This window comes from Spermophilus citellus (genome assembly GCF_964194105.1).
Source record: "Spermophilus citellus genome assembly, chromosome: 9".
NCBI classification, from domain to species: Eukaryota; Metazoa; Chordata; class Mammalia; order Rodentia; family Sciuridae; genus Spermophilus; species Spermophilus citellus.
The window spans coordinates 121634170-121660274 of NC_138191.1; the positions used below are offsets into that span (position 1 = coordinate 121634170).

A 26105-nucleotide genomic window follows, 5' to 3' on the forward strand; every position below is an offset into this window, starting at 1 on the left:
GAATAGTTTTGAAAAACAAGAAAATGTTTATATTTAAGATTTGACACAAAGAGGCTACAATTAAATAACCACATTAAGTCTTGGGGCACTTCACTGTAGTTTTGGACCTCAAATCAAACAATTCTTATATTCATAAATCCATAATTTCTTTTGTGACTTATTTTAATTTTACAAATCAGACCATGATAAAACCCGACAGGAGTCCTCGTGTGAAACAGTGTCCCTCGGCGCTGCGAGTTAATCAGTGCACACCGCAGGTGACTGGGCTGGCTGCCGCAGGCCTTCCGCGGCTGCCCTCGTGACTTCAGCACTGCGCACCTCGAAGCGGAGACTACACTCGGAAATAAGTTTAGAAAATGGCTTCACAAAATACGGGGGGTGGGCGGTGGGACACCCACGCAGGGCTGCGAGCTGCATGAACCGCGCCTTCACTGCCACAAGTCTTCTGTGCGGCCAAACTTAAAAACCAGTCCTCTGTGGATAAAGCAGAAACACCACGTGACTGCCCGGAGTGGCAGAAAGGGACAGTATGAGAATGGCGGGACAGGAGCACCAGAGTGACTGCTCAGACTGCCTCTCCGCGGCCCAGTGCCCTCCCATCCTGCTCAGCCATGCCACTGGCCACACCGCCTTCCCAGACCTCACCCAGAGGTGCTAGACGGGCATGGGATGCTTCCAAGTCAGCTGACGCTTCGTGACCCTCACATACCTGATTCTGTCAAATTCACTCCACACCCTGTTGCAGGGCGGGCTGGGGCCTGGGGCCTCTGCTCACCAGGCAAGTGCCCCCTCACTGAGCTGCTCATCTGGCCAGCAAGGCACCTTTTTTGGGTGTCCAGATGTGATAGATGTGAGGGCCATAAAGATAACTGAGAGTTCCTGTCCTCAAACTGCTCACGTATGTTACCACAATGTGGCCAGCGGGGCGGGGGGCGGCACAGAAATGCAGGGCTCAGCCCACCCGGAAGGCAGGGAAGGCTGGTAGGTGACAATGTATGGGTCGCTCTGGGGACAAACAGGAGTTCAGTTGGAGTCTGGTGGGAACAAGAGCCTGCAAGGGATGGACTAGATGCTTCAGGGAGAGCAAGCAGCACCTCAAAAGGCAAGAGGCCTCAGAGAACCAGCGGCCGGGGAGGAGTCCAGCGCTTGCCCAGCACATGAGAGCCCTGGGTGCCACCCAGCACTGCCCCACCCCCCAAATCTCACCGGGCATGGCAGAGCCAGAAACAAAGCAAAAAAACCCACGAAAAGCCCAAGTGACGGGTGTGTCAGGAAGATGCCCTCCCAGCGCTCTGGCCTTGGGCTCGGGTGACCTGTGTCCATGCTGTCCTCCAGGCCCCACTGGAGAAGCCCAGAGTGCAACCATGTTTATGAAAAGCTGTCTGGAGTGTAGAAGGACAGGTAAGAGTCCATCATGGCCAGGTGACTGTTGAAGAGACGAGGAGGAGGACAGGGCACAGAGGCCGCCAGGCTTCAGGGAGCCAACCACAAGGCGGCCAGCTCCCATGATGCCATGTGGAGTGGACAGGGCAGAGGCCAGCCTGCGGGCCGAGGGGCAGCTGGTCCTCAGTGCCAGGCAGTGGGACTGCTTGGAAGAACGGCTCCTATTGAAAAGGGACACCCAGGTGGCTCCAGTTGGTTGTTAATGAAAAAGTCAAAATTCAGATTTTTATGTCAACTCTCCTGATTTTTAAATGTTGGCTCAATAACAAAAATAATTCTATACTGGCCAAATAAAACAGCTGTGGCAGGTTGGGCTGGACGGCCAGTTGATCTCTTAGACCCCTCAGAGCTAGGTTTTGTTTTAGAAGGAGACTGGTCACCTCTAGTACGGACATCCGCCTCTGATTGCTGGAATGGTAATTCGTACCTTCGCTAAGCACTGCTGTGCTGCACGTCAGAACCGCAGGCAATCTCTACAACTGTTCCCACAGCAGTGCCCACCAGCTGAACTCAAGTTTCAATTTGCTTTTAGTACTGCCATGGAACCTAATTTGTTTTTAACTGAATAACGGTTCTTCTTTAAGTTCGAACCTCAGCATGTGACTTGAAGGAGAGCTCTGAACATGGCCGCATTCCCTCTCCTACACACAGCCACACCTCCCTGCAGACTAACAGATTCACTCAGATTTTATTTCATAAGGGGGAGGAGAGATTTACTCATTTTATATTTTTTTAGTGTTATAATCTTTTTTTTTTTTTTGAGAGAGAGAGGAGAGAGAGAGAGAGAAATTTTAATATTTATTTTTTAGTTTTCGGTGGACACAACATCTTTGTTTGTATGTGGTGCTGAGGATCGAACCCAGGCCACACGCATGCCAGGCGAGCGCGCTACCGCTTGAGCCACATCCCCAGCCCAAGTGTTATAATCTTAAAGGGAGAAAGGAAATAACTAACTAAGCAACTGGTTGAAGACTTAGCAAAAGAGAAAGTGCCAGCTGAATTCACCTCAGATCTCACCACACCAGGCTGTGCAGTTAGACAACCTCAATCTGAATTTCAGCCACCTGGTCTCAGGTTATCTATGTTTTCTGTGCCTGTTTGCTCACATAAAATGGTGTGACACCTTAAGAGTGGCTATGGGGATTAACAGAGTGTACATGTAAATGAAGCACTAAGAATGGTGCCTAGCACACAGTAATTGTTCAATAAGCTTCAGTTATTATTTTCTGCAAAAAAAGTCAATAGCTCTACTTAAAAACAAAACCCTCTGAGGTTTCTCCATCAGTTTCAGGACACAAGGTTTAACTGCAGAGGACATGTATCTTTTTTTTTTTTTTAAAGAGAGAGAATTTTAATATTTATTTATTTATTTTGGCGGACACAACATCTTTGTTGGTATGTGGTGCTGAGGATCAAACCCGGGCCGCACGCATGCCAGGTGAGCGCGCTACTGCTTGAGCCACATCCCCAGCCCAAGGACATGTATCTTGCCACATCTAAATTTATATTTATTTTCAAACTGACTTTATAAAATGGCAAAAATGCCTGGTGGTGGAAAAGACTAACTGTGAATACCAACTGCTGGCTCTTACTAAGGGCAACCAGTAGTACCTAATGGTTCAAGTGGATAGAGGCTCTTCTTTTTTTTTTTTTTTAAGAGGTGGGAAGGGATGGGGAAGAAAAAGTTCTATAGTTTCCCAACTGTTTCTGGATTAGGACCTTCTTTAAAAACTTGAAGAAAGCCACAGACTCTGCCCGGGAACAAGCAGAACCCCCCCACTGCTTGTACCTGGCAAGGCCTGGTGGCTCCCGCTGTCAAAGCCCCCGTGGCCCTGCAGCGGGAACTCCTGAGACACAGCCTGGAGTGGCTGGGTGGCTGGGTGGCGGGGCTGGCAGGGCAGGACAAGCAAACACAACATAGAACATAAAAAAAGTGGATTAAAAGCCCAAGAGGTGAAAAGCGCAAAACCAACTTACCCAAAAAAGATGAAGGCATTCTGGAAAAACACAGCGATTCCAGGATACACTATGGGTTTTTCTGTAAAAAAACAAATGAAATATTTAGAAGGTTATGACCTCAAAACATTTATTTTTGGATGTACCAGCAAATGTCAGTTTTCTTGCCTAAGATAATTGATCTTTCTGGTTACTATGGTCGATGCATTAAGTAATGTAACACGTGCCACAGCACAGGGCTGGCTTAGTAAACAGCAGCTCCCTTCCTTCCCTTCACAAATTTTTTTTTGCCCTCACGGAGCAGAATAAACTAGAAAGAAAATAAAGCGGACTGGTATAGGAAATACAGCAAATGAGGACATGTGACACAGGTGGCCAGGAAGACCTCTTGAGAAGCTGACACTGGAGTGAGGACATGAGGAAGAGAGGGCAGGGACCCTGTAGTGGGGGAGCAAGGGCAAAGGCCCTGAGGGGGGACATAGAGGGACGACTCCTTGAAGAGCAGGGAAAATGGGACAGATCAAAGAGGCAAGGGGCAGGCAGGTGGCGAGCGTCCTGCCGAGCCCTGCAGCCTCATAAGGACCCTGACTTTAATTTTGAGATGAGAAGCCACTGGACGGTTGAGACAAAATGTGGCATGAGGTGACACATTTTAACAGGATTCCTCTGGCTGCTGTGCTGAACGAGATTATGAAGGGGGCAGGGGAGAGACGGGACCCGATGTGGAGACACCCTCGGGAAACCAGGCAAACAAACAAAAGGGACAGAAGGGAAACATTCCCAAATATTTAAGAGTGGTAAGGTTATTACAGCTTCTTTTGCTTTTTTTCATTTCTACATTTTTGGTAACAGTTTTGATAATAAATCGGGTAAACAAAAGAAAAAATACATACATCTTACAAATGCCTATCATTCCTGTCTATAAGATTTAAATAATTTTAATAAAAATTTATGAAACCCATGATTTTAATATAAAAGTTCCGTTTTATTCTTAGAAGTAAGGTGTTAAAATAGGAGCTAAATTATCTCAATTCAGAGAGTTGACAGTGGCATGCGACAGCCTGGCCAGGACCAACAGCACCAGAGGGAGGAGGAGTGTGCAGGGGAGTTGGCCTGGTGCTGAGGGGTGCATCCAGGGCTTCCTTCCAAGTTCTGCTTCCATGTGACCTCTGGACCCGTGAACTGGTGATTCTCTAAGAGCCAGCACATTTTTGAGGCATGGGGGTTTTCTTACCTAAGGATTTAACACGTGTTTTCTTGCTAGGGATTTAACTTGGGCGCTCTAACGTTGAGCTATATCCGAAGATATTTTTTTATTTTTATAATTTTTTTTTTAGTTATAGATGGCACAATACCTTTATTTTATTTATTTACTTTTATGTGGTGCTGAGGATTGAACCCAGTGCCTTTCACATGCCAGGCAAGTGTTTTATCATTGAGCCACATCCCCAGCCCCCCTTGTTTTTATTTTGAGACAAGTTATTGCTGAGTTGCTTAGGACCTCACTAAGTTGCTGAGGCTGGCTTTGAACTTGTGATCCTCCTGCCTCAGCCTCCCAAACTGCTGGGATTACAGGTGTGCACCACCACACTTATCACACATCTTAACTATTCTCCAAAAGGAGAAATTTAAAAAAGTACATTGTTATTTTTTAAAAAGAACTAAATTAGATCTAGGTTGGTCCACTTCTTGCATATCATTCTTGTTATGCTTTTACTATGAGAAGTACAGGTGATTTCATCTGTAACATTAAATGGGTTTCATATTTTTCTTGGGTCCCTCAAGGTGAACTTCAACCAGGGATCTAATGCACGCCTTCTCCTGAGCTTTCCTTACCCTGGCTTCTATGGCAGACATGGATGAAATGTTAGTTAATTTTCCCATGTAAAAGGAAAAGACATCATCATATTACCAGGGAGACGTAACTGAATACATCTCAAGTCTCAGGTGTTAGAGTTTGTACAGACACTGTCTAAAAGTCAAAACTTGCTTAATAGCTAGAGAACATACACATTATGCTTCTGAGACTTTGGGAGGCCAGAAAAGTTCTGAGTTATTTGCCATTGCTACCAGACTCTGGACTGGAAGAAAAGATACAGAAGAAAGGAAGGCTACAAACATATAAAACAAACAGAACCACACACTAACAGGAAGGAGGGATGTGCTCAGGTATAAATGCGTTGCTAGGAGCTGGCCCATCTACATGAAAAAAGCTTCATTCTAAAATAACCGACTTCAATGCAAAATTTCAGTGTTCCTTAAAGTAAAATGCAGCCGGCATCTCTCTTACCTTTAGCAACATAACCTCCAAAGAGAATCCACATCGATGTGATCAGAGAGCCGAAGGCCAGCATGAAACCCAGGAACAGCCAGATGCGAGCACCTGCAAAGAGGGACTGTTACCAGAGCTGCCTGGCACAGGGCACAGCCGGCTCAGTTAACTTCCAAAAAGAAAACAAAAACAAACAGGAAATGCATTAATGTCTACAACAGGAACAGTGGGAGAAGATGTGTTAGGAACCTCACTGGTGGAGATGTCGGCCTTTTTCTTTCTTGGTTACAGAATGTGTGTCTCTAAAAATCTATTGGTCTGTGTATTCCAAGTGGGTATATTCTGTATTTACTTCTCCCAATTTCCTTTGCTAAAAAACATTTTACTTAATCTTCCTACAAAACATTTCACATTTCTCACTATATTCAGAGGCTCATTCTCTTATATATTTCTAGAAACTGTGCTCCAAAGTTTGAAGTTCTCCAAGAACACTTTCAAATGATAACACAAATGTGCTTTTATTTTATTTTATTTTAGGTTCTGAGGATTGAACTCGGGGGCACTCAACCACTGAACCACATCCCTGGCTCTTCTCTGTATTTTATTTAAAGACAGGGTCTCACTGAAGCTGCTTAGCGCCTCGCAGTTGCTAAGGCTGGCTTTGAACTCATGATTCTCCCATCTTAGCCTCCCAAGCCGCGGCGATGACTACCTGTGCCACTGCGCCCAGCCTGACACATTCTTTTTTTTTTAAAAGCCTTGATTTTTTTTTTTTTAAGAGAGAGAGAGAGAGAGAGAGAGAGAATTTTTTTTAATATTTATTTTTTAGTTTTCGGCAGGCACAACATCCTCGTTTGTATGTGATGCTGAGGATCGAACCCGGGCCGCACGCATGCCAGGCGAGCGCCCTACCGCTTGAGCCACATCCCCAGCCCTGACACATTCTTAATAATACAGGATTGTACATGTGTGAGTGGTTAAGATGGTGAATTTTATAGGATTTTACCACAATTTTAAAAATATTTCTATGATTCTATTTCAAAATGCTAATTCAACCAAATATGGTAGGCAAAAAAAGAGGAAAAAAGAATTTATATGGTATAGTTTATTTATTTATTTATTTATTTTTAAATTTTTTTAGTTGTCAATGGATCGTCTATTTATTTATTCATTTACATATGGTGCTGAGGATCAAACCCAGGGCCTTACACATGCCAGGCAAGCGCTCTACCACTGAACTACAACACCAGCCCTATATGGTATAGTTTAAAATACCACATATTCTATTTTGCATGTGTTCCCATGAACTGTTCCCCACCGGATCCAGCGGTCACCAATGGCTACCTGCTACTGCTGAGGGCCATGCACTTAACCTGGGCAGTGTTCTGCACTGTCGGCCAACTCTGACCAAAGGTGACTTCAACTTTCTGCTCTATATACCATCCTCCCTCTGCCCTTTAATGCAGTTCTCATTTTGAGGATGAAAACGTAGATAGTAAAACGCTGGTTGCACTTATTTACCTGTTTGACCAAGACAACCTTCACTGTAGCTATCACCGCGGACTTGTCCATTTGATACTGCATTAATCCTGTGTGAATAAATAAAACCAAGAAGTCAGGACCTCAGACCCTGAGGGGAAACTGCCTATGATGTCAAATTATTAGATAAAATAAGCTAAAGTCTCCCAAATTCGATGTCAGGCCTCATGAGTCCTGGGTAACACGTTCACGTGACTTTACTTGAGTCATCTCAGCCAGCCACTTGCCAAAGCTGTGGCTGTGGCCCCAGACGGCAGGGTCAGCACTACCTGTCAACTGCTTGAAAATTCTCTAACTTCACCCCAACCTACTAAAGCAGGACCTTCAGGCTGGGAGCTCAGAAACCTGGATTCTGATCTTCAAGTGATTCTGAGTACGAGATTCTCAAAATTTTTTGCTAAGATTAGAATAGGTAAAAGAATGTTCAGCAGAGTTCTCCTGGTTTCATTTGTACACATCAGGCACACTCAACAGTGAACTGTATGTGGCAGTGGTAGAAAGGAAATGGGCCCTTATCAATCCAAAATTTACTTAAAATGTAATTTGGAATAATTTTTTTGTAATAGTTTTCTATTAGTGCCCAATGTTTGGAGCATAATTGTAGTTCAAATAAAATAGTAACTTTTTGCTTTGATGCCATTATCAAAGAGATTCAGGTGGTAGAATCTCGTTTTCTTCAATCCCTGATACATATTCTAACATAAAAAGTCTTTTACTGTTTCATAAAGTATCACTCTAAATTGAATCTTTGGAAAAATTTAAATGTCGGGGGTATAAGTTCACAATATATCAAGCTGAAGTTACAAAATATTAGACATACATCATCCTTGAAACTCTAGCCAGCAATTAGACAAAAAGAAAGAAATTAAAGGGATACAAATAGGTAAAGAAGAACTCAAGCTACGACTAATTACTGATGACATGATTCTGTATCTAGAAGATCCAAAAAATTCCACCAGAAAAATTCTAGAACTAATAAATGAATTCAGCAAAGTATAAGGATATACAATCAAAAACCAATAAATCAAACACATTCCTATACATCAGCGATGAATCCACTGAAAGAGAAATTATGAAAAGTACTCCATTCACAATAGCCTCAAAAACAAACCAACCAATCTGGGAATCAATCTAACAAAAGAGGTAAAAGACCTCTACAACGAAAACTACAGAGCTAAGAAAGAAACTGAAGAAAAACCTCAGAAGATGGAAAGATCTCCCATGCTTCTGGATAGGCAGAATAAATATTATCAAAATGGCCATATTACCCAAAAGTGTTATACAGATTCAATGCAATTCTATTAAAATCCCAATGACATTCTTCATAGAAATAGAAAAAGCAGTCATGAAATTTATTCGGCAAAATAAGAGACCCAGAAGAGCTAGAGCAGTCCTTGGCAAGAAAAGTGAAGCAGGAGGCATCCCAATACCAGACCTTAAACTATACTACAAAGGTATATTAACAAAACCACATGGTACTGGCACCAAAATAGACTTGTAGACCAATGGCACAGAATAGAGGACACAGAGACAAACCCACATAAATACAGTTATCTCATACTATACAAGCATGCCAAAAACAGTCACTGGAGAAACGATAACCTATTCAACAAATGATGCTGGCAAAACTGGAAATCCATTTGTAGCAAAATGAAATTAAACCTTTATCTCTCACCCTACACAAAAATCAACTCAAAGTGGGTCATTAGAAGTAAAGTCAAGAACCAATAAATGGGATGGACTCAAATTAAAAAGTTTCTTCTCAGCAAAGGAAACAATAACATGAAGAGAGAGCCTATAGATTGGGAGAAAATCTTTACCTCATGCACCTCATATAAAGCATTAATCTCTAGGATATATAAAGAACTCAAAAAACACACACACAAAAAAAATAACAAATATCCCAATCAATAAATGGGCCAACTTCCATGAACAGATACTTTACAGAAGAAATACAATTGATCAACAAATATATGAAAAGTGTTCAACATCTCTAGCAATTACAGAAATGCAAATCAAAACTACTCTAAGATTTCATCTCACTTCTGTCAGAATGGCAATCATCAAGAATACAGGCAATGGGGCTGGGGTTATGGCTCAGCGGTACAGTGCTCATCTACCATGTGCAAGGCCCTGGGTTCGATCCTCAGCACCATGTAAAAATAAATAAAATAAAGGTATTATGTTCAACTACAACTAAAAATTAAATATTAAAAAAAAAGAATACAAGCAACAATAAATGTTGGCGAGGATGTGGAGAAAAAGGTACACTCATACATTGCTAGTGGGACTGCAAATTGGTGAGTTGCACTATGGAAAGCAGTATGGAGATTCCTCAGAAAACTGGGAATGGAACCACCATTTGACCCAGCTATCTCACTCCTTGGTTTATACACAAAGGACTTAAAATCAGCATAGTATAGTGACACTGCCACATCAATGTTTATAGCAGCTCAATTCACAATAGCTAGACTATGGAACCAAACTAGATGTCCCTCAATAAATGAAGGGATAAAGAAAATGTGATATATATTACATATACATATAATATATATATTTTTTCCAATGGAATATTACTCAGCTTTAAAGAAGAGTGAAATTATGGCATTTGCCAATAAATGGTTCGAGTTGGAGAATATCATGCTAAGCGAAATAAGCCAATCCCACAAAACCAAAGGCTGAATGTTTCTCTAACATGCGGATGCTAATTCACAATAAGCAGGTGGGCACTAGGGAAGAATAGCATTACCTTAGATTAGGTAGAGGGAAGTGAGGGGAAGGGAGGGGATGAGGGGATAGGGAAGATAGTAAAATGAAACAGACATTAATACTGTATGTATATATGTGACTACATGATCAATATGACTCTGCAACATATACACTCAGAAAAATGAAATTATATCCCATCTATGTATGATATATCAAAGTGCATAAATGCATTCTACTGTCATGTATAACTAATTAAAACAAGTAAAAATGGGGCTGGCGATGTGGCTCAAGCGGTAGCGCGCTCGCCTAGTGTGCATGCTGCCCAGGTTCGATCCTCAGCACCACATACAAACAAAGATGTTGTGTCCGCCCAGAACTAAGAAAAAAATAAATAAATGTTAAAATTTTCTCTCTCTCTGTCCCCCTCTCTCTCACTCTCTCTTTATTAAAAAAAAAAAAAAAAAAAAAAAAAAAAAAAAAAAACCAAGTAAAAAATATTGCATTCATCTTACATATACCCACTTGGTGTGTGTGAAACTAAAATGTAAGATTCATGGGATGGGGATGTGGCTCAAGCGGTAGCGCGCTCTCGCCTGGCATGCGTGCGGCCCGGGTTCGATCCTCAGCACCACATACAAAGATGTTGTGTCCGTCGATAACTAAAAAAATAAATATTAAAAAATTCTCTCTCTCTTTAAAAAAAAAGATTCATGAGGGCAGAGCCATGTCTATCCTGCTTCCTATTTTTATTCTCAGTGCCAGACCAAGGCTTGGCATAAAGTAGATGCTCAATAAAAGTGTTCAAAAATACATTTATCTCCTAATTGTTTTACACATTAACATGAGGTCTTAACTTATTCATACAAATCAAAGTTTTAGAATGATTCAAAATACTTACAATTATTTTTATGAACTCAATACTAACTTTTATACATAAAATTTATTTTAAAATAACCTTCATATTAAAAAATGCAAATGTTCAGGTTAGTGATTTTTAGCTCTTGTTTTTTCTTGCTAAGCCACATGAATAAACTTCATAGCTCTCTATGAGATACCTTGCCCTTCTCTCCACCATTAGGTACATTTGGAGTGTACGATTTCTACTTTTTTGTCTGGCATTGGGACATATTTATTCTCGAATTTACAGAACAGTATATTTTTTTTTCCTGCAGCATTTGACATTTTTCAACTCGATACCTCATAATCCCAGAAATTCCTACATATTTCTACAGATATGATTATTCTATAGAACCACAACAATCAAAACCATGATCCCTTAGTCATCTATTCTATGGACCCTATCTGAGCTTCCCCACTTACATCCTCACTAGCAAAAGGATCTTGTCCAGAATCATGGGACACATTTTGTCCTCACAGTGGAACATTTCCTCAGCCTTTTATGACTTTTATAACCTTGATGCTTTTGAAGAGCTCAAGATAGTTATTTTGCAGACTCTCCCTCATTAGGGTTTGCTTAATGGCTCATGACTAATCTTGGAGATGCATCTGCGGCAGAAAGAACACACAGGCAACAGATTTCTTGTCAATGCATCCAGCGGGTGGCACAGGGCTTTGATTTGTCCCATTGATGATGACGTTGACTTTGATTGCTTAGGTGGGATCTGCCAGACTTCACCTTAGGTTTCTCCCAAGGCAGCTCGTATTCTGTGGGGAAGTACTACGTGTGTCTTGCTATAAAACAAATTTTCTTTTTATTTTTGTATTTATTCATATCATTATAGAGCCATAGATTCCTATTTTATTTGAAGGTTAAAGTATATTTCCACCATTATTTATCTGTCCCTCATGTGACTCCTGAGGGTGCCTTGAATGTCGAGATGTCCTTGAGGTTCTTTTGACACATCCCACCCATCGTCGAGCGTTTCTCGGAGGGTCCACTCTCCTCGCATGTTGTGCGCCCGCACTCTAGAAGCAGCCATGTGCTTAAAGAGCTGGAGCTGGGCTGGGGCTGGGACTCAGGGACAGCACACACGTCCGGCATGTGTGAGGCACTGGGTCTGATCCTCAGCACCACATAAAAACAAATAAATAAAATAAAAAGGTACTGTGTCCATCTACAGCTAAAAGGAAACAAACAAAACAAAACAAAAAAGAGCTGGAACCCTTTCAGCAGAGAATGGTATTTATAATCTAAGATCGGGGTATAGGTGCACTCTTTGTTTTGGAGGTATAGCTGTCCTTGGACTGTTCTTCACCCCCATTATGGACAGCCTTGTCACCCTACGAAAGACTCCCACATCCCTCTAGGGCTGTCTTCTCACGGCCCTCCCTACAGCCCCGCCACCCATCCTGTGCAGACCTAAGAGCCAGAGGTGGATGTCCACCTGTGCAGACACTTACCACCCTGCCTTAGCCCTGGCATGCACCTGGCCCTCTGCTGGGGATGTCTGTCATCCCTGACCCCACCTAATGGTATCTGAACTAAACTTTGTCAGGAAGAATGGAGGAAAAGCTGAGCACAGTGGCACATGCATGTAATCACAGCAACTTGGGAGCCTGGGGCGATAGGATCACAAATTCAAAGCCAGCCTCTGCAACTTAGCAAGGCCCTAAGCAACTTAGTGAGACTCTGTCTCAAAACAAAAATAAAAAGAAATGGGTTGTGGCTCAGTGGTAAGGAGCCCTGGGTTCAATCCCCAGTACCAATCAATCAATCATTCAGTTTAAGAGTATAGAAAAAGGGGCTGGGAGCAGTGGCACACACCTGTAATCCCAGCAACTCTGGAGGCTGAGACAGGAGGATCTCAAGTTCAAAGTCAGTCTCAGCAATAGCCAGGCACCAAGTAACTCAGTGAAACCCTGTCTCTAAAATACAAAATAGGGCTAGAGATGTGGCTCAGTGTTTGAGCACCCAAATTCAATCCCTGGTACAAAAAAAAAAAGAGTATAGGAAAGGAGAAATAAATTAACTACTACTTTAAAAATACATGTATAGGGCTGGGGTTATAGCTCAGTGGCAGAGAGCTTGCCTAGCATGTGTGAAGCACTGGATTCAATCCTTAGTACCACATACAAATAAAATATAAGGCATTCTGTCCAACTACAAAAAAATAAAAAATAAGTATGTAAAAATATATGTATAAGAAAAGGTGGAACAAATATCAAAATGTTATAATTTGGTGGGATTATAGGTAACTTCTGTTTCTCTTCTGCATCTGGTATATTCTGCATTTTTAATTAAAAAGAGTAATACATAAAACATTTACTAACATTTTAAAAGCCACACTAGAACTTTTTTAAAAAAATATTTACTTTTTAGTTATAAATAAAATAAAAAAGGTATTGTGTCCATCTACAGCTAAAAAGAAACAAACAAAACAAAAAATCTTTTTTTATATTTCTGTGGTGCTGAGGATCGAACCCAGTGCCTCATGCATGCTAGGAAAGCACTCTACCCCTGAGCCATAACCCCAGCCCCTAGAACTTTATAAGAGAAAAAGCCAGGTGTGATAGCACATGCCTGTAATCCCAGCTACTTGGTAGGCTGAGGCAGGAGGATTGAAAGTTCAAGGCTGACATGGGCAATTTAGTGAGACCCTATCTTACAAATAAAAAATAAATAAAAAGGGCTAGGGATGTAGCTTAGTGGTAGAATGCCCCTGGGTTTAATCCTCAGTACTTCAAAATTAAACAATCAATCAATCAATCAACAAGTAATTAGCAAAAAAGTAGCTGCTCTTTGACTCCTATGCACTTGAATTACAATTAAGAATTCTGGCTTAAAAGGCCAGCTGGGTCATGGTTGGACACTACCTTGAAAAGACGTTCACTGAAGCCAAACAGATGGCGAAATCTAATGAAAACCTGAGTCAGCTCTGCGATGGCTAAGTGCCAGAAACGCAGCAGGAACGCTGCGTGACACAGTCCACTCAACCTCCTCAGCACGTTCCTCCAGTCAGGGCTGCTACCGCTCCACAGTGGAACAAAATGATTTTTTTAAAGATCTGAGGACAAAATGAATGAACAATATAACAAAAATAAAACTTTTTAGTTGGGACCAACGTTGAAATATAAATGTGCCAGCTCTCTCAAGGGACTTTAACAGCAAAATCGCTACAATAAAATAAATTGCAACAAAATGAAAGGAACTAGAAACAGCTGCTTACCAGCTGAACTTCAAAGAAAAAGAGTCCAGCCCTTTGCTTGGCAGGTGGCTCCTGAGGTCAGACCCTTTCCCTGTGCATGGTTAACTGTTCTGATGCTGAGGGTAGCCCCATCAGAACCACATTACCCTTACAGAAGTATAGGGAAAACTTGAAATTAACGTGGGAAGTTTCAATTGGATTAGGTGAAAGCCTAGAAGAGAGAACTCCAAAACTCAAGGTAACCGTTCAGAAACCTCGACAGTGACGGAGGTCAGGACTGGGGCGTGTGCTGGGGTGGTGAAGTAGTGACTGGCAAAACAGCAAGACAACATTCCAGGGTGACAAAAATGTTTCAGTCTTGACCTGGGTGGTGCTTATACAAGTCTATACATAAGCAAAGACTTATTAAGATGTAATATGATCTGTGCACTTCGGGTTCCTCACTGAATATATTTGATGCTATGTTTTAATATAATAGAGGAAGATGAAAAAAACACCACTTGCAGGGCTCAGTGGCACATGTGTGTGATCCCAGAGACTCAGGAGGCTGAGGCATAAGGATCACAAGTCACAAGTTCAAAGCCAGCCTCCACAACTTTGCAAGGCCCTAAGAAACTCTGATCTCAAACAAACAACAACAACAATAACAAAACTCAGTGGTTAAGTGCCTCTGGTTTCATTCCCTGGTTACCTCCCCCCACCAAAACAAAACAAAACAAAACCAAAAAACCACAAAGATTTGGGTTAAAAAGGTCAGAAAAATGACTCCCCTTTTCATCTCCCTCCCAAAAGCCTAATTAAAAATGAAAGTATAGGGAGGAAAAAAATACAATACCAGAAAAACAAAAAGAATATGAGGTAGTTCTCAGCAGATGAAGTTTTCTTTACATTTGTGAAATATAAATCAACACAGATTAAGAGGAGCCTGCACTTAGAATCTGTATCCCTCAGAAGCAGGACAATCAAAAGTTCAAGTAGTAATCCCAATGACACTCTTCACAGAACTAGAAAAAGCGATCATGAAATTCATTTGGAAAAATAAGAGACCCAGAATAGCTAGGCAGTCCGTTACAAAAAGAATGAAGCAGGAGGCATCATAATACCAGACCTTAAACCATATTACAGAGCAATAGTAACAAAAAAGGCATGGTATTGGTACCAAAACAGACATGTAGACCAATGGTACAGAACTGAAGACACAGAGACAAATCCACATAAATATAGTTATTTCAAAGGCGCCAAAAACACACACTGGAGAAAAGATAGCCTATTCAACAAATGGTGATGGGAAAACTGGAAATTCATATATATACACAGTGGAATATTACTCAGACTAAAATTCATATGTAGCAGAATGAACCTCTGTCACCCTGCCCAAAAATCAACTCATACCGGATCAAAGACTTAGACACTAGATCAGAGACCCTGTGCCTAATAGAAGAAAAAGTATGGGTGGGGTTGTAGCTCAGTGGCAGAGCACTTGCCTAGCATGTTTGAGGCACTGGGTTCAATCCTCAGCACCACATATAAAGGTACATCAACAACTAAAAATTATAAAAAAAAAAAAGAATAGGCCCCAATCTTCATCATGTTGGCTTAAGACCTGACTTCCTGAACAAGACTCCTAAAGTGCAAGAAGTAAAATCAAGAATCAATAAATGGGATGGAGTCAAACTAAAAAGCTTCTTCTCAGCAAAGGAAACAATATTGCAATGACAGAGCCTACAGAATGGGAAAAAATCTTCATCACATGCACCTCTGACAGAGCACTAATCTACAGGGAATATAAAAAACTTAACACCAAAAAAACCAAATAACCCAACCAATAAATGGGCTAAGGATCTGAACAGACACTTCTCAGAAGAGGATATACAATCAATCAACAAACATATGAAGGGCTGGGGATGTGGCTCAAGCGGTAGTGCGCTCGCCTGGCATGCGTGTGGCCCGGGTTCGATCCTCAGCACCACATACCAACAAAGATGTTGTGTCTGCCAAATACTAAAAAATAAATATTAAAAATTCTCTCTCTCTCTCCCTCTCTCTCACTCTTTCTCTCTCTCACTCTCTTTAAAAAAAAAAAAAAACATATGAAAAAAATTTCATCCTCTCTCACAATTAGAGAAATGCAATTTCACCTCACTCCAATCAGAATGGCAATTATCAAGAATACAAGCAATAATAAGTGTTGGCAAGGATGTGGGAGAAAAGGCACACTCATACATTGCTGGTGAGACTGCAAGTTGGTGAACCACTATGGAAAGCAGTATGGCGATTCCTCAGAAAACTGGAAATGGAACCACCATTTGACCCAGCTATCTCACTCCTCAGATTATACCCAAAGGACTTAAAATCAGCATAGTATAGTGACGCAGCCACATCAATGTTTATAGCAGCTCAATTCACAATAGCTAAACTATGGAACCAATCTATATGCCTTTTAACAGATGAATGGATAAAGAAAATGTGGTGTATATATATACACAGTGGAATATTACTCAGACTAAAAAAATAATGAAATTATGGCATTTGCAGGTAAATGGATAGAACTAGAAAATATCATGCTAAGTGAAATAAGCCAATCCCAAAAAACCAAAAGCCAAATGTTTTCTCTGATAAAGATACTAATCCATAGTGGGGCAGGGGGATAGAGAAGAAGGAAGGAACTTTGGTTTGTGTGGAGGGGAGGGGGGGGGTGGGGGGTGGTAAAGGGGGCGCTGTGTGAATGGGAAGGACGGTAGAAAGAGACGGATATTAATATCCTATAAACGTGTGCGATTACCCTCATTGCTATACAAAATTACATAAGAGGTTGTGAGGGGAATGGGAAAATAAACAAGGAGAGAAATGAATTACAGTAGATGGGGTAGAGAGAGAAGATGGGAGGGAAGGGGAGGGGGGATAGTAGGGGATAGGAAAGGTAGGAGAATACAACAATTACTAATAGGGCATTATGTAAAATTGCGGATGTGTAACTGACGTGATTCTGCAATCTGCATTTGGGGTAAAATTGGGAGTTCATAACCCACTTCAATCTAATGTATGAAATATGATATGTCAAGAGCTTTGTAATGTTGTGAACAACCAATAAAAAAAATAAAAAATAAAAAACCATTTAAAGTTTCTAATCATGTACAAAAATAAATAAATAAACGTGTGCGATTACTGGAGTGACTCTGAACCATGTACAGCCAGAGGAATGAGAAGTTGTGCACCATTTGTGTACTACATGTCAAAATGCATTCTACTGTAACATAAATTGATCAATTAAAAAAAAAAAAAAAGGAAGTGATCACTTGTGTTAAGTGCTACTGAGAGGTGGAATACAATAAGACCAAAAATCATCTTTGGATTTGGCAATGGAGAAATCACTTAGAAAAAGGTTTCAGTGAAGTGGTGGGCAGGCTAGAAAGCCTGATTACAGTGGGCTGAAGTGATCAAATAGGCTCAGGATCAAGTAACTATTGGGCAAATAGTTTAACCTCTGCCTTTCAGTTTTCTTATTTGGTAAAGGGGAATCACAACTCCTTCCTCATAAAAATGTGGTACAGACTGAATATGAATCTAAAAATTCTTAAACTACATGCAAAATTATTTTGAATGTTTTAATGTGCTTAATGATATATATTTAAAAATGGGGGGCTAGGCTTGGGCTCAGTGGTGGAGTGCTCACCTTGCACATGCAGGACCATGGGTTCAAGCCTCAGCACCACATGAAAATAAATAAGTGAAATAAAGATATTGTGTTGAACTACAACTAAAAAATAAATATAAAAAAATGGGAAAGACTCTATATGTATTAAAGGCCTACTATAAGATCATTTTTTTAAGAGAGAGAGAGAGACAATTTTAAATATTTATTTATTTATTTATTTTAGTTTTCGGGGGACACAACAACTTTGTTTGTATGTGGTGCTGAGGATCGAACCCAGGCCGCACGCATGCCAGGCGAGCACGCTGCTGTTTGAGCCACATCCCCAGCCCTACTATAAGATCTTAAAAAAAAAAAAAAAAATGTTCAAGTAGTAGATAACAAGAGCCACCAGACACTACAGCAGAGGCCTGCAGTATGTCAGATAAACAGTAGACCTTGAGGGCTAACACAGAAGAAGCATAAAGGCACTTCAAACAAGAAAACCCTTGGGAATTAAAAAAAAAAAAACAAGACCTGAAATGAAAATATGGCTCAGGTGGGAAGATGATACCGAGGTGATTTCCTAGAATGTGGAGCAAAAAGAGAGACAGGAGAAGCTAACAAGATAGTAGCCTCCAAGAGGAGTGCCAGAGAGGTGACAGTTTCATTCTCAAAGACAGAATCCAAGACAATCTCCTGGAGCAAAGGTAACACATGAGTCCTCTGAGTCTTCTTAGCAGCATAGGAAGGATAAGATCAGATACCCATCAATGACCCCAGGGCAGGGACTCCAGGTTCTGAGGTAAAATGACATTGACCTAGAATTCTACATCTAACCAACCTATGAATATAGCATGAGGGGAAATGGAAACATTTTCAGACAAACAAGGATCCGAGAGCTTACCTTCTATTTTCTTAGAGTTGTTTGAGCATGAATCAGTATGAAAGATGAAGAAAGGTGAAGACTGGAAACTAGGGAAAAAAGTGGACCCAATCCTGAGGCAACAGGGAGGGGAAGTTCCACTGTGCAGCTCTACAGGTGGCTTATACACTTATACACTTCACACTGAAACCGACTGGGGCTTTTGGAATGGAGAGCTCTAGACCAAAGTGGATAACAATACAGTAACAAACATCATTGAGACTTTGGAATGATGACAGAATATGCAAGAAAAGAGAGAAAAGGCAGCTAGAAACTCCAGGAAAAACATAAAGCTGAACATGATTATATTTCAGTCCACACAGTAAGCAACCATCAAGATCAGAATAGCTTTTAGCAGAATGAAAGGGACCCTCCAGCAAACATAATTCTTTTTGTCAACAAGGCAACCAGAAATGCCAGGAAAAACAGTACTAAGTAAGAAAGGAGGGCTGGGGCTGGGGCTCAGTGGCAGAGTGCTTGCCTAGCATGTGTGAGGTACTGGGTTCGATTCTCAGCACCACATATAAACAAGTAAGTCCGTCAACGACTAAAAAAAAAAAAAAAAAACAAAAGAAAGGCATCACCCAAGTATGAAACAAATTAACGTACAACAGGGATTTGAGAAGCTCATAGAGTATAAGAATATTGTCCAAATACATTTGAAAATCTGTTGAGAAGTGAGGAGTTACAATATTCAAACTGCTATCATAACACACTGGCTTTGCAGTGAATTGTGTTAATTGTTTTTTTTCTTTTTGGTCCTGGAGATTGAACCCGGGGGTGTGCTCAGCCATATCTCCAGTCCTTTTTTATTTTTTGAGATGGGGTCTCATTAAGTTGCTGAGGCTGGCTTCTCCTTCTCGGCCTCCCATGTTGCTGGAATTACAGGTGTATACCACTGCATCTGGCCTTGTCTACTGTCTCTAAGGAGGAAATGATCCTGTTAAATCAGGTCACATCACTCTCAAAACTCTCCAACAGCTTCCATCACGCTCACAATGATGCAAAGTCCTCACATTGCTTTACTCTATACCACGTGACAGAGAAGCTCGACCACCTTGCCCATCACCCTCTCCCTTGATCACACTCTCCAGTCCCATGCGTTGCCCTGCCATAGAGCCTTTGTAGAGCAGAGCACCTGCTGTTCATCTGCCTGGATGATCCTCTGCTGTCTATCCCCACAGTCAGCTCCTTCATTTCTTTCCAGTCTTTACTAAAACCACCTTCTTGTGAGAGCTTCCTGGATCCTATATAAAATGTCTACCCATCCTGTTCAGAGCTCCCAGCTCCTTCTCTGCGTTTCTTCCTTGCACTCATCATCATGTAACATGCTGTGAATTTAACTTCTCCTTAGCTGCTGTCTTCCCACTCATTAGAGTATAATTCCATAAGGGCAGGAATTTTTCTCTATTTTAATCACTACTGTATCTCCTGCACCTAGAACAGGAACCTGGAATACAAAAGCTTAATAAATATTTGAGGGAAGAATGAATAATCCCTTAGATAAAATACTTGGATTTTTTTTTTTTTTTTTTTTTTTTGGTACCAGGGATTGAATTCAGGGTCACTCGACCACTGAGCCACATCCCCAGCACTATTTTGTATTTTATGTAGAGACAAAGTCTCGCTGAGTTGCTTATGCCTTGCTTTTGCTGAGGCTGGCTTTGAACTCATGATCCTCCTGTCTAAGCCTCCCTAAACATGTTTTTTGATTTAAATGTGAGGTTTTAAATTCTAGCAGTGCAGAAATAAAAGTCTAGCTGAGAAAAGGGGGAGACAGACATGGGAGAGGAGAACAGAAGGAAGACTGGAAAAGAGGACTGTCACTTTTCTTTATGCCCTTCTCCACTATTTGATTTTGAAATCATGCCCAACATTTTAACTTGATAATATTTTAAAACTGTAAATCTTGGGGCTGGGGATGTGGCTCAAGCGGTAGCATGTTCGCCTGGCATGCGTGCGGCCTGGGTTCAATCCTCAGCACCACATACAAATAAAAGATGTTGTGTCCTCTGAAAACTAGAAAAATAAATATTTTTAAAAAATGTTTATAAGAGGGGCTGGGGATGTGGCTCAAGCAGTAGCGCGCTCGCCTGGCATGCGTGCGGCCCGGGTTCGATCCTCAGCACCACATACCAACAAAGATGTTGTGTCCGCCAAAAACTAAAAAATAAACATTAAAATTCTCTCTCTCTCTCTCTCCTTCTCTCTCTCACTCTATCTTTAAAAAAAAAAAAAAACTGTAAATCTTGCAATTATACATAAAACAATTTGACCTTGTGGTGACCTATGCAGGTGCTGTCAATAACAATGGCACTTACATGAGGAAGGCAATGGTCGCTATCACACCACAGGCATGGTACGAGTGGTTGAACTCTTCCATAGTGGGATAAATAACAGCTGCATCTATGATGATCCACCAGCCTGTAAAAAACTGAAACAAAAACAGATGACACCAATGAGAGACCCTATCTCTCTCTCTCTCTCACACTATTCATATATATCAGCACTATCACATCTGACTGGCTGGAATGAAGACAAGGTATTTAAGTGAAGAGGTCCCTTCTAATGAGTTTCAAAAATTTCTTAAATGTTCTGTTTCTTGCATATAATTTTCTTGCATATAATTTGCACGTGGCTTAATAGCTGGTTAAGCATTACATGCCCTAAAGTCTTTCAATTGTTACTTTATATTGTTGTGATAAAGTATTCAATCTAACTTTGTGAACTAGGAAAAATTTACAATAATATTATGGAAAAAAAGAGAACTAGATCAGGGGCTGAGGTTGCGGATCATCGGTAGAGCCCTGGTTCCATCCTCAGCACCAGATAAAAATAAATAAATAAAATAAAGGTATTGTGTCCAACTACAACTAGAAAAAAAAAAAAAACAGATCAGATTCCAAGTGACACAAGAATTGCCCTGTTACTGATATATTACAGGCCTGTAGGAAGACATGATTAAAATGAAGAAAAATTATTTAAACTAAAAATGGGGAACAATTATTGTTTGTAGAGTTAGCTGTCCTCTGAGTGTCATGGAATAACAGCTCTGCAGCTGCTTCTCCTCTTGATGAATTACAGTACATCTTAGAGGGTTTCAGATATGAGTTTAATACAATTTGGTTATGTATAATCTATCATAATCTATCTAACTGAAATTTGGTTATGGATATTATCAAGGGCAGATACATAATAAAATAAAACTACATAGATATTTTTATCATCTGAGCAGAAATTTATAATAAAAGTAACCAAATTCTGACAAGAAGATTGAAGGTTTTGAAAGTAACCACCTATTCTACCCCTGTTCCCATCCCTGACCCAGTTAGCTCTAGAAATTGCCATCTTCTGGCCATTATTTAAAATAACAATTATAGATTAATCAAGTTACTCCTATTAGGTTAAAAACAGATCCATAAGCTATTAATGACATTTTTATTGGCTAGCATGAGTAATGACTATTTTTTTTAACCCTCAGATTGATGTATTCAAATTTCTTTTCTTTTTTGTGGTACTGGGGACTAAAACCAGGCATGCTCTACCACTGAGCTACATACCCAGCCATTTTAATTTTTTATTTTGAGACAGGGTTTGCTAAGTGCTCAAGCTGACCTGAAATTTGTGATCCTCCTGCCTCAGCCTCCTGAATAGCTGGGATTACTGGCATGCACCGCTCTGCCTGGCTTCAAAATATTTTCTTCATGGAAAAATAATAATAAAGCTTTAAAAAATGTTTATAAGGAGCTGGGGATGTGGCTCAAGCGGTAGCTTGCTTGCCTGGCATGCGTGCGGCCTGGGTTCAATCCTCAGCACCACATACAAATAAAAGATGTTGTGTCCTCTGAAAACTAGAAAAATAAATATTTTTTAAAAATGTTTATAAGAGGGGCTGGGGATGTGGCTCAAGCAGTAGCGCGCTCGCCTGGCATGCGTGCGGCCCGGGTTCGATCCTCAGCACCACATACCAACAAAGATGTTGTGTCCGCCGAGAACTGAAAAATAAATATTAAAAATTAAAAAAAAAATGTTTATAAGAAGTCAGTATGGTGGTACTTGCCTGTAATTTCAGCAACTCAGAAGGCTGAGGCAGGAGAATTGTGAGTTTAGGCCAACCTGTGCAATTTAGTGAGATCCTGTCTCAAAAATTAAAATTAAAAAAAGGGTGTAGGTTAGGCATGGTGGCACATGCCTGTAATTCAGTGACTGGGGAGGCTGAGGCAGGAGGATCATAAATTCAAAGCTAGCCCCAGCAACTTGGCAAGGCCTTGTCTCTAAATAAAATATAAAAAAAGGGGCTAGGGATGTGGCTCAGTGTTTTGAGTGTCCCTGAGTTCAATCCCAAGTATCAAAAAAAAAAAAAAAAAAAGCATACAAATATCAGACCTTTGAGGAATTTGCATGTAAATAAGAATCTTATTCTGAAAATTATTTCTAAGCAATATATTTTAATGATGCCCTCCTATTTTTCTTATGAGATTGAGAAGAAAGTCAACTTTGGATTATGGAAAAATGCAATCATATCTTTTGACTGGTTTTAACCAGATTGTTTCTTCAATACTGCCTTGTACCTTACAGTACTCACTATGATGAGGCATAATACTTTTTTATTAAATAAAAAAATTTTTTTCTTTTTTTTTTTGGTGCTGGGGTTCGAACCCAGGGCCTTGTGCATGCAAGCCAAGCACTCTACCAACTGAGCTATATCCCCAGCCCATAAAAAATGTTTTATCATGTCATTTTTACCATGCAGTTAAAATAACCCAACCAATCTACTGAATCAAATTTCAAACCATTAACAAACCCTCCCCATAAACAAAACATCAAAATTTATTAAAATAAATGCATTGGTTTTTCAGAGGTTTTTTAAAAAGTACATATTTTGAGGGGCTGGGGTTGTGGCTCAGTGGTAGTGCACTTGCCTAGCATGCGTGTGAGGCACTGAGTTCGATTCTCAGCACCACATACAAATAAATAAAATAAACAATTTTAAAAAAAGTTTAAAAAAAAGAGTCCATATTTTGAAACATCACGAAGAATTCAAAACATAAGCAAAAACACGTCATAATAATAGACAAAATTATCAGTGACACTTACCAGAACACCGGCAGCAACAGAGGCAATAGTATTTCGTTTTTCCCCCCAATCAATGCATTCCGAGCATCTCATACCTTCTAGAAATCCAGACATTTTTTCAGATCACTTAAAAAGAAAACAAAACACAACTAAATAAAGCATTTTCATTTACTCTTCGAAAACCTGATTTGTGTTCGTGGAAAATAGTTACTAGCTCAAGAATAACTTAATATAGTTAACTGGGCAAGGTGGCTGAGGCAGTTGAAGGCCAACCTCTGCAACCCAGTGAGACCTTCAGCAACTTAGAAAGATTCAGTCTCAAAAAAATAAATAAATAAATAAAAGATAAAATGGACTGGGGATGTAGCTCAGTGATAAAGCATCCCTGGGTTCAATCCTCAATATACCTGCCCCCCAAAAGAGAATTAACACAAGTAAAGTATTTTGGTTCCACATATTGCTTCAGAATATTCAATTTAGTTTCTGATGAACTGCCACATAACTTTGAAAAACAAAATCTGGTCCCAGGAACTAGGGAGGCTGAAGCAGGAGGATCACAAGTTCAAAATCAGCCTGGACAATTTAAAAGGGGCTGGGGACATGGCTCTGTGGTAGAGTGACCCTGGGTTTACTCTAATACTGTTTAAAAAAAAAAAAAAAAAAGACAGTTTTGGTACATTTAAGTAATATGAACAAAGGTGGGTATCCAAATATTGAAAAAAAAAATTAAGAATTTAACTTCTGAAAGCGGTCACATCCTATTTAGTACATTAAGTGATCATTTATTTATTTATTTATTCTTTCATGGTGCTGGGGATTGAACCCAGGGCCATGTGCATGCAAGGCAAGTACTCTACCAACTGAGCTATATCCCCAGTCCTAAGTGATCATTTAAATGATGTTAAATAACAGTATAATGATGACTAACTCAGAAGAATTCTTTTGTATTGCTTTAATTCCAAACTAAGTTATTATTTGTTTTTGATATTTACAGTCCAGGAGCACCGACGTCCTGGGGACAGTGGGGGAGTGATAAACTTTGGCTGAGTTAAGAGCATAGAACCTGATTTTTTAAAATTTCACGTGGAAATTTACACATTTTTTTTATCATAAAACGTATATTTCTTCATATCCAGATATAAAAAGAATAAAAAGAAAACACCTCACTGCATTTTACCTCTACCCACATCACTTTCTTTCACCTCATTTTTTTTTCCTTTTCCAAACCTTTTGGTGTCATTTCTTTTTTTTTTTTTTAATATTTATTTTTTTTAGTTCTCAGCGGACACAACATCTTTGTTGGTATGTGGTGCTGAGGATCGAACCCGGGCCACACGCATGCCAGGCGAGCGCGCCACCGCTTGAGCCACATCCCCAGCCCTTGGTGTCATTTCTATTAAAAAACATATTATTTTAATACCTCTAGTTCTGGTTCTAACAGAACCCCCTCCGTCACAAGCACGTAACTGAGGTTAATATTAATTCAGACCATAAATAAATAATCCACTTCTATTTAAATCAACACAGCAGAACTAAACTGTCTTTAACAAATTACATACAACACTCCTCCACGCCGAGCCTGAATTACATGTAACTTGCTAACGTTCCAGAAACACCCAAACTCCTGCCGCAAATCAGAACCCGTGCACTAAGCTGCTCTGCAGCCAGCAGTTACGGGTGTCCAAAATCCAGGATGTCCTAAAAAGTGCAACCACTTCAATTTTTAGCTTCCTTACGAAAACCGATGATGATAACCAATGAGTTCCATTCTGAAAATCCACCCTTTTCTCCTTCCCTGGGAGGAACAGGAACCCAGTTTGGTTTTCCGTTCGCCCAGCGGCCCCGCCCCGCATCTGCTGCAGGCACCACCGCAGCCCGCCGCAGCCCACGCTCCGCGCGGCGGAGGGACTGGAGCTCTGGGGGTGGACGCGCCGGGGGGAGGTGACGCGGGTCCCGGCTGAGGCGCGGCCGCCCCTGGCCGTGCGACCCAGCCGGACTACACTCCCTCTCGGGGTCTCGTCCAGCCTTGAAGTGGGGGTGGGGGGTCCCAGGACCCAGGGGTAGGCCCGCCGTGCCCTCTCAACCGCCCCGCTCCTCCGGGCCCGGGGGGTCTGGCCACTAGGCGCAGGGCTCAGGGCGCAGGACGGGGCGCAGGACCGCAGGAAGTGGCCGGGGAGGGTCCAGCGGGGCACAGCTCGACCCCGCAGCCTCCCGCAGGGCGGGGAACCCGACAGGACCGCGTCAGTCAAGGCTGTAAGGCCTGGGCGGCCGCGCCCCCACTGTCTCTGGGCACTTACGTCCAGCCCCGCGGGTGCAGTAGGTCCGGAGCCCCGGGTCGCGTCGCGCCGGGCAGCCTCACTTTCCCCGACTTTCGGCCAAGAAAACAAAACAGCCACAGGCCGCCAGACGCCCGGATGTAGCAGCTCCGCCCCGGGACCGATGCGCAAG

General features: G+C 41.1%; 1 protein-coding gene across 1 annotated transcript; it reads right to left on the reverse strand.

The window, feature by feature from the left end:
* Positions 1-3: 3 nt before the first annotated feature.
* On the reverse strand, positions 4-26105 carry TMEM50A (transmembrane protein 50A). The gene is made up of 7 exons (XM_081306635.1): positions 25955-26105; positions 23679-23783; positions 20903-21015; positions 7193-7260; positions 5690-5782; positions 3421-3481; positions 4-474 (listed from the first exon to the last, which is right to left on the reverse strand). Exons 2-7 carry the CDS (start codon positions 23769-23771, stop codon positions 429-431), a joined length of 474 nt encoding a protein of 157 aa, XP_081162761.1. The 5' UTR covers positions 23772-23783; positions 25955-26105; the 3' UTR covers positions 4-428.